This window comes from Balearica regulorum, chromosome 21 (assembly GCF_011004875.1).
Source record: "Balearica regulorum gibbericeps isolate bBalReg1 chromosome 21, bBalReg1.pri, whole genome shotgun sequence".
NCBI classification, from domain to species: Eukaryota; Metazoa; Chordata; class Aves; order Gruiformes; family Gruidae; genus Balearica; species Balearica regulorum.
The window spans coordinates 5140073-5149925 of NC_046204.1; the positions used below are offsets into that span (position 1 = coordinate 5140073).

Here is a 9853-nt window from a genome sequence, read left to right on the forward strand (position 1 = left end):
ACAATAATGAAGTTGGATGCTGTTCCTCATGCAAGTGATGCAACGCAGTACTTAATGCTTTTAGGGAGCTGTGGAAAGAATTGCCTGTGTTTAGCTTCCATTGGTTGTTAAAGTAGGGAAGCATCTGCTAGCCTAATACAATCATGAAATAGGAGCAGCATGAAAAGTTCATGGCAAGACTTCTGATATCAAAAAATGGTTGAATTTTTTGTACCTTCCTTTAGAAAAATCTGTGCTGCAAGGAGAAGTGTTTGCAGCTCCTTGCGTATCTGTTGATTCGGTAGCCAGTCAGAAATGCTGCCTGTTAAATTGTTGTTGCTATTTTCTGCGGTAGCTGTGAGTGACCTTCATGTACTCTACCTATTCTTCTTTGAGATACCCCGAAAAGTCTGAAGTCTTGTTTAGCTGCTCTTCCTTGAATTTGTTTGTTAATCCTTTTTCCCCTTGGAAAAAGCAATTGTAATGTAATGAATGACTGAATATAGGGGATGCAGGGGAATATTTCTTTCAGTACATGTCAATAGTTCTATTTTCTGAAATTTGAAAGAAGCAGAACTATGCAGAAAAAGGGCATAAATCAGTGCTGTAAATATGAAATGATCAAGTTCGTAAAGAAGCTATCTATGCAGTTAAAGCAGAATTATTTCTTAAATCTCAAAAATCTTTGAACAAGGAGCACAGGGTAATATTTTAGCCTGAAACTTGGACATGCAAGTGTGTAATAAAGTTGATCTAAGGTTAAATGGCAACCTATCTAGAGGCACTGTACAGAAATATAGGACAGCAGAATTGGTTAAAATGTTTAATCCTTCACTTACAGTGTTAGACTGTTATGTTTGGAGAAAGCAGAACTCTGGTTTGCTTTTGGTATCTACTCCAGAAGTGCCTAAGGTTTGTAAAGACGCCAATTCGCTGAGTGTTCTTTACATTTCTTTCTCTTATGTTATGGATCCTCATCTCCTTTTAGATTTTCCCTCAGAGGCCCTCAGCTCTTTTTGATGACTCTTTTGGTGCATTTTCAGCTGATCAGGTTTGTCTGTAAATGCCATCTGGATTAAGTAGTTGCTTTGGTAATAGATAGTATCTATTTTTACCCATATAGGATAGATTAGGAGAAGTAAAACACCTGACATAGTCCTGTCTGCTTTTGTTCCCTGCTATCCTTGCACGTCTATTTCATTAGTTCTTCTAGTAACTGTGGCTGCTATTGTGAAAATTCAGGAGATGTAGACAGCAAATTTGAAAGTTTTTTTTTAATAAAGACTTTACACTTCTGAGGTACTAGTATAAATCTAAAATTATGCTACCAGGACAGCACTGTGTTTTTACCAACTGAACTGTAAATTGAACTTTGTAAGGGAAATTTTGCCCACTTCGTGAATTAAAAGGTATCACATTGTGCAATCATTGCTGTATCTACCTGTTGTGCCTTTGATGGCAGGAAACTTTGTTAAACAGATTGTGGAAATTTAACTGCTTCTGCTGCCGTCAAAGATGGGAGCAGGGAAAATCCTTCAGCTCATGCTTGAGAAATGCTGTACAGGAGAAAGTTGAAAACATAACTGTCTGTGCATGAATAATAGATCTCAGAATGAGTAACTAGTCAGTTGTGCTAGCATCATCTTTCAAGGTTTTGAGCTTTATTTCTTACCAAGTTCTCTGTTGCCTGTGAAACACCCATTCAGACTTTGATTTAATGTAGTAAATGAATTCAGATGGTAAAACATGTACATATAGGGTACAGCATTATTTTCAAAGTGTCCAAGTGGTACAAGTCATAGTGGTGTTTCAGTAGTTGACTGTGTCTGGGATTTGGTTTCTCTCCAGTTGTCTCTTGATTTAAGAGCTTTATATAGCACCAAACGTTGATTTGAATGCAGTGAATAGTGATGATGGTGTGGGGAATCTTCAACTGTGGTTTTAGGTGCCCCCTATATTTTTAGGGGTGAAAAGTATGTTGGTTTTTTCTGCCCTTCTGTCTTTATAGTTAAGTTTTCCATTGGGCAATTGACAATCAGACTTCTTCATTCAAAGACAAGTTTCCTTGTGAACATCCAGTAATTTTTGAGCTTATGTAAAGTGAGTGCTGTTAACATCTCTCTTAAGTAAACTTTTTTGCAGCTAGAATAAGTTGATGGAAGCAATGTTCCCAAGGAATCTTAGCCAAATTTGTTTCCTTTTGCTAAGTCTATTCTATTTGAGGTTAACAAAGGGATAAGTGGCTTATTAACAGTTTTATTTCTCTCTTACCATCTTCTTTAATTCTGTATAACCATTTTTGCGTTTTCTTTTGTGCTTGTGCTTACTGCTATCTCGCTGGCTAGATTTTCACACCAAGGCCTTGTGACTTGTTTGCTGATTCCAATGGGGTTTTTTCACCAAAGAAGGTTGGTTTAGTAACCGTAGTGGATTTAAATTTAGAAGAACTTTAGATGAAGAGTTTTTTAGCTGTTTGATTCAGAGAATGTTGGTAGCTTTAGATTTTCTTTTGACATTAACAGACTTTGCCAAATTCACCTGACCTGTATTGCCCAAGCCAAAGCTGATTCCACATCAGTTTCAAAATCTTACTGAAGCAACCTTTTCTGCTGTTGGATTTCCTTTATCAAAGTCTACAGAGACTTTACAAGGAGTCTTTATTTTGTTCCAGTTGAAGCCTTTATTCCCTCTATTTCTGCTGTTACTTTGTGATGCTCTTCAGTACTGCAAGAGGTTATATTTGAAAAAGTGCATTATGGAATAACCTTGATATACATAGCAAAACTGCTGGATTAGTATACATCCTCCACAACTGCGAGAAGAAGCCTGAAAGTAGGTCTTCAGTTCTTAATTAACTTTTTTTTTTTATTTCAGACTCCTCATCTTGTAAACCTTAATGAAGATCCACTCATGTCTGAATGTCTACTTTACTACATCAAAGATGGCATTACTAGGTGAGGATCAGTGCTCATGTGCTCTGAAGTCTGCTTCTTTGCTTGCTTAAATCCCCATGCTGGAGACACTGTAAATAATAATTGTGCCTTGAGCTATTCAACTTGCAGGTACAAATGAAATATGAGATTGCTGTAGGTGGAAAAAAGTATAGAAATGCATTTTCTTTTAAGTTGATTTTGTGCTTTAAAATTAATGTATGCAGTCACTCAGCTTTATAAGAAGTTTGTTACTATACCTGGGCAGTAAAAGAAAGCATGAGATCACTTTTAAGAAATAGGAAAGCAAAAGTAATGAAAGTTACTGAAAATGCCTTTCAGATTTTGATGGGTGGAGGACTGAAAACCATAGTACTTGATGAAAGCAACTGGAATATGGATCAGTGTTCACTTTATTATTTAAATAAACTATTATCCATGACTCTGCACAATTAATGTATTCTGCATTCATGTATATGAGATTAAATTTAATTGCCAGATTTGGAATTTAAAGCAGATTTTATTCCAAAGCTTGTTGTCAAGACATCTGGAAGAAGAGAGGTGGGTTTTATTATCTTTGGAGCATTAAGCTGTGTTTGGTTGCTTGGTATATTCTTGGGGAGCAAATGGAGAAGAGTACACAAACAGGTGCTGTTGTGCTACTCTAATATGCATTCAACTTAGTGAAAAGAATATCATTCTTGTAGGAATTCAGCACAGAATGATGAGAATAGCTTAGGGCTTAAGAAATAATTATAAGTTTTGAGCGTAGCTCAGTGACGTCAGAAATGTGTGGAGTAATAAGTACAGCAAGAAGTTCATAAGCATTAGAACTGAAAATCAAGTTGTCCATATCTAGCATTGCTCAAATATTTAAGTTTGGAATGGATATTCATGCTCCAGGGATACAGCCAATCTCTCACTGCAGAAGCTGGATGAAACTGCTTGTGGCATCAAATTACTCAGCAAGAGTCTCCTGAGCCACTTGTGCTTCTTTGTTAAAGTGCAGATGGCGATTATTGGAAGGGATGGCCACTGTATGCCAGCTGAAATGCACCACTGGAAGTTCCTGTCACTTTTTTTTTTTCCTTTCTGCATTCCTTTGCTAAAGGGAGAAGGGGGTATCCAAGAGGGAAGGAAACACATTAAATCCAGAGGTGTTTAACATTTCAGTTCTGTCTTTAAATTACGTGTTTTAAGAGAGAGAAAACTTCTGTTCTGTTTTGTCAAGCTGTTATCCTCCAATTCATGGTAAATCTGGTAAGTTCTCTGCAACACAGAGTTAAACAGTAGTTCAATCCTTTGAACTTGAAGGATAGTCCTAACAATTTAGACTTTTTTCCTGGACATTTCTGGGATGTGTTGTCCTACACAGAGTTGTAGAAAGGGTCTGATTTGCTCTTGAAATATCTTCTGTTGGACTCAGGGTTGGCCAAGCTGATGCTGAGCGAAGGCAAGACATTGTATTGAGTGGGGCTCATATCAAAGAAGAACACTGTATCTTTCGAAGTGAGAGGAACAACAATGGTGAAGGTAAAAAACCCTACTTCTCCTAGAAAGTGTTGCCAAAATCTTTCACTCATCACTTGATAGTTGGCCAGGGAATACCGGTATTTGCAGGTTTTTCTTACCTCAAGAAAACAATCAGCTTTGACTTGGTATTTTCTTGCATCTCAGGGGAAGAAAATAAAATGTAAGAGATAATAGCTTCAAGTTGCAGGCTGCAGTCAACATAAGAGTTAAGTTCTGATCTTGGTTAACTACAAACATGAAAATTCAAACAGAAAATAATAATTTCCAGTTGCAATATGGAGATGTCAATGATATTGATTTTTCTCTTGGGGCTTTATTTCTTTTTTTTAACCAGCATGGTATCAAGGAGTGATTCACTTGTGTCTTTTTTTTTTTTCTTCAATGTTAGTAGGAAGATAGGCAGAAAATGAGAGACCTCTAGGGTTTGCACACTTCTGTTTCTATACAATGCTCTCTAATGTCTCACTCATCAATGTTCTCTTCATAGTTATCGTTACTTTGGAGCCTTGTGAACGATCAGAAACCTATGTTAACGGCAAGAGGGTTGTACAGCCTGTGCAGTTGCGCTCAGGTAAGAACTGTTAGAACTGATTTTTATGTTTTTTTTTCTTGTAGACTCTCCATCTAAAAGTTGTCCATATGTTAGATTTGCATCATATGTAGAGAATGTGGGTGCTGTTAAAGGACAGCAGTGTCCTCTGGTGTGTAGCTGTTAAACAGAAATTGGTACCATTCTTCTCTTGGCAGCAGTTCGTTTTCTTTCATTCTTTGCTGCACTAGCTGTAAGTGTACTTAAATATTCACTGCCACACAGCATCCTGCTTGTCCTTCTGCTTACACTGTATTACTCAAATACATTCTTGCCCAAAGCTATTGCCCATGGCAGTCTCAGTGAGACAGAGCAGACAGCCTGCCAGTTGCTGATGGAAAATTCCCAGTTTCCTGGCAAAGTTAAGATATGACCCTCTGCAGGAGTACAACAGCTTCTCTATGCTCTCATTAGATTTCCCACTCAGTCCTTTAGAAAGGCGTGTGGGGGAAGAATTAGAGAGGAGGGAGTGACTTCCCTAAATTATGGGGTTTAACCTATCTCTTTCAAGCTATGATGCTTTCTTTGTCCCTCCCCTGTTTTTCCACTGTAAAAAAAAAAAAAAAACCAAACCAAAAACCCAAAACCCAACAAAACAAAAACACCCGCCTTAGAATTATTTACACCAAGTTATAAGTGATTCATGGAAACAAGTGTACTGACTTCAGCATAAGTCTGGACAACGAAGGAAGAACTGGTTTTGCTATTCTGTGCCTGTGTATGGCTCATATTGAATACCATGAGTTTATCACTTAGTAATTACTTTCTTTAAGAGAAAAAAAAAATAGATATTTTTCTATCTGCATCTAGATAATTGAGCTACTAGAAGAATATAGACATTGTCCCTGACATCTTTAAGGGCTTGTATTTTAATAATATATTGATAAGGAGAATTTTGCTTACTTTGGAGGTCTGTTTCCTAGAATGCCTTTTTAAAATTTTAGCTACATTAATATACTCTCTGAAAGAGCAGAGGCGTTTTACTGTCTTCTATCAAGCACATTTCTCAGGCTTTGTGGACATCTGATAGCTCTAGGATTCAGCCAAAAGATGTAACAATATTAGATTTCTTCGGCTCTTTTGACATTAGTGTAAAAGCAGCTGTAAAATCCTTCTATAAATTCCACTGATTAGGACTCCAATAAAATCAATACATGTGAACCACATTTTAAAGAAAGTAAGCACCATGCATTCCAGTGTTTGAAGTTAGGCTTTTCCGAGCTGAAAATTCTGCTGAAGTGGCTTTTGCCCATGTTTTGGCACCATCGCTGGAGGAGAGGAATGGGATTTAGTGGTGTGTGTTATTTTCTGCAACCGTTGGTCAATCTCCAAGTTTGTCCTTTGATTTTTTAGAAATTCTGGGCTATCAGATTGGACCCCTGAGCGTGATGTCGTACTCTGAGCACTGCTTCTTATCAGCAGTGGCTTGTTCTGTACAAATCAGGCATTCTTTTTTTTTTCTCTTGTCACTTAGTTAACTGGAATGTATACAGAAATCCTTATAGAGCAATCTTTTCTTATGCTGTCACCCAACGGCATAAATGAGATGAATCATTCAGTGATGTTTTTCAATGGTTTTGGTATTCCTTACCTGAAGGAGTTAGCTTCTGTTACTATTTTTAGGAAATCGTATCATCATGGGTAAAAATCACGTCTTCAGATTCAACCATCCAGAGCAAGCACGAGCAGAAAGAGAGAAAACACCATCAGCTGAGACTCCCTCTGAGCCAGTTGACTGGACATTTGCTCAGAGGGAGCTTCTGGAGAAGCAGGGCATTGACATGAAGCAGGAGATGGAGAAAAGGTAACAAAATAACTCAAAATTTCTGCCTGAAACAAGGAGGAGTCACCTCTAGATTATTTGGGTGGTGTCTGTGCAAACCCTAAATCTTTTCCTTTTGGTGAACAACTGAACTGCAATTTATAGGAAGTTTCACTTCTACAGTACTGTAATAGGCAAATAACAGTTCCTTTTAAGTGGAATAACTTTTGTCAATGGGTTATTTATGTATAGTAATGCCAACATGGAAAAAATGACCTCTTTGGCTACTTCTGTTCTTTTGTTCATTTCAGATTACAAGAAATGGAGATTTTGTATAAGAAGGAGAAGGAGGAAGCTGATCTCTTGTTGGAGCAGCAAAGGCTGGTATGTGTCCTTACTTCTGATTAACTATACCTTTGGCAAACAGTAATTCCTGTCCTTGCTTATCTGAAAGTTTAGGAAACCTGCTTGGGTTGTCTGCACAATGCAGTTCTCCCTTTGCTTTCAAATACTTTGTGTCTACAGCGAATTATTATCGGTGTGAGTGAGCTCCTTCATGTTAATTCAGAGATTGTAATTGACAATGAAGTGGCTTTAACCAGTTCTTATTGGGACAGGTTGGATTTCTGGCAACTTAACCTGAAAGAAGGGCATTTCTATGCTCTGTGGTTTTTTTGAAGTTCCTTTTCAGTAGTCTAAACAGCTACTTCTTGGGATGTTTACCTTTTTTTTTTTTTTTTTTTTTTTGTCTTGGATCACCAGAACATACTAATTTTGTGCTGCCAAAGAGATTCCTAGAACATTGATACACTAGGTTTATTTTTTTGAATGATGTCTAAAAATGTTGCTGCATTGTGCATGTTTTAACCCTTCTCCCTCCCCCTGCATGGAGTTCCTCGTAAGGGTCTCAATGGTACATATGCCAGTGGTGGGGTTTTGGCTAGGGAGCAGTGTGCAAAGGGAATGTTAGCTCATTCAGAGCATGGGAATTCCACCTTTCCACCTGTTTCTTAAATAGGAAGTCTGTTAAATTAAGCCTAATATAGGAAGACTTCAGTCTTCTCACAACAAATATCTTCTGAAGTGCAGTATGTACACAGTCTTCAAGCACCCCGTGAATTTTAAAAGCAAGACCAAACCCAGAAATTAAATCTAGAATTCCTTAAGAAGCCTGAGACTCCTGATTCTGCTTTAACTAGACAACTACAGGGTTGTCTTTTATCCAGAATGCAAATGTAGTTGTGCCTGAATTCAAATAAAAATTTCAAAATCATGATTCGTTTGTTTGTAATACTAGTTTGAGACCACTGAAAACTGGGTTAAATGCATGTTGGGTGTTAAAATGTAAAGCTCCCAAAAGCAGAATGGAGCAAAGTACTGTGGCTTCCATATGTTGAAGCTACAAAATTTTTTTTATTTATATTATATACTTAAAGACTTCTGCATCTCTAATTATTTCGTTGCAAGGGACTAATTTCTTGGATGGAAAGAAGCAGTTGCAAACTTTGAACCAAAGCAAGACTTAGTTCAGAAAGGAAGTGAAGATATGACTAATGTAATGTTTCATCTCTGCAGTGTTATAGTTAAAATTTGTGTAGCTGAAAGTAGGTACGGCAAAAATCAATCCAATGTGAAAATAAAAATAGTTTGAATATCGAGGAAGTTTTGGCTATGTATCAAAGTTGATGCAAGTAATGGAATTCCCTCCCTTAAATTTTAGCTGACAGGCATAAGATAAGCTATTTTATGACTTAAAGATGTGAGAATTGGCTGTCCGGGGAGCTGCTTCAAATAAGGCTGCATTTATAAAAGTGTTGCGAAGGGAATTTGTTTCCCTGTATACTTAAGATTAAGGGAAGGTTCTTTAGATAGTGGGTTGTTTAACACTGTAATAAGTTGCTGATTTCTTTAAGCTTGTTTTGGTTTTGCTGATTTCAGTTAGCGGACAAAGGTGGAAGACTATCTTATGTGCGTTACCAAAAGAATTCCTGAAGGACCTTTCCTAGTTGTAAGGGATCATAGCAAATGAGATCATTGGTCTGTTAAGCACTATCCTGCTTATTGCAATGCTTAATAAGAATATTTCAGATGACAGAAACATTTCTTGACACATCTCGTCATTTCTGTGTCACTGTATGCAGAGTCTGGAATGGACAGGATTAATGCATACATACAACAGTAGTTGAATAATGATTGCAAATCTGGGAATGCATTTCAGCTTGTGTACCTTAAAAGTATTTATATTGCTGTGGTATCTAGCTGCAATATCAGGTTCTCTAACTTTCTGCTATCTAAGATTGATATTGAAATATAAATATTCTTGTTCTAAATTGGAGTATAATCTTGGATATAAGAAGCTGGCTAATCCTGTTTACCAGATTATTTTTGGTTTTGTGCTGAGATTCCAATCAGTTTAAGTATTTGTTAGATGTGCTGTACAAAAGAGATGAATAATAGCTCTTGTCCCCCAAAATTTACAGCTAATATTTATTTGCTAGTACTGCTAGGGAATAGAAGTAATCGCTCTCCATTTTACAAATTGAATGTGAAAAATTTGTTTAACAGAGCTAAAATTACCTTCCTGGTTTTCTTGGTCATAATGCCTTGGCAGTGACCACTTGATATTAGAATGTGGATATATACCTATATTAATTGGTCAGGTTAACCTCTCGGTGCACGTAGGGCAATGACCACATTGTGTCTCTTAATCAGCTTTTTATACGCAAGACGTGCTTTACCCATAAGTAGTAAGATGGTAATTCTGTAACCTATAAGAATAATCCTGTGGAACTTTGACTTAATGTTTGAGTAGTTTGCGTTTTGCCTTTCTGAATGTAACCTTGAATGTGTAGATTGTACAATGTCTTCCTCCAGGGCCTGTCTTGTTTCCACTGCAATATGCAGTTTGTTAGATGGTGTTTCCTTAGGCCACAAATTTTGTTGGCTGTAAACACACACAGAGTTTATGTTCTGTTTCTAAACCAGTGTTTTGCTTGTATTTTGGCCTAACTCAGGAGAAGTTGATTCTGTAGTTCTACTCTTAAATATTTAAAAATACAT

General features: G+C 37.1%; 1 protein-coding gene across 8 annotated transcripts in view; it reads left to right on the forward strand.

Annotated features, from left to right (window-relative positions):
* The window catches only part of KIF1B (kinesin family member 1B), a 94693-nt gene that overhangs the window by 39462 nt on the left and 45378 nt on the right, over window positions 1-9853 (forward strand). For all 8 annotated transcript variants that reach the window (XM_075773505.1, XM_075773499.1, XM_075773503.1 and 5 more), the window contains 5 exons: window positions 2854-2933; window positions 4336-4442; window positions 4930-5013; window positions 6655-6835; window positions 7105-7177. In XM_075773505.1, coding sequence (XP_075629620.1) covers window positions 2854-2933; window positions 4336-4442; window positions 4930-5013; window positions 6655-6835; window positions 7105-7177 — 525 coding nt within the window. The remainder of the gene's footprint in view (window positions 1-2853; window positions 2934-4335; window positions 4443-4929; window positions 5014-6654; window positions 6836-7104; window positions 7178-9853) is intronic.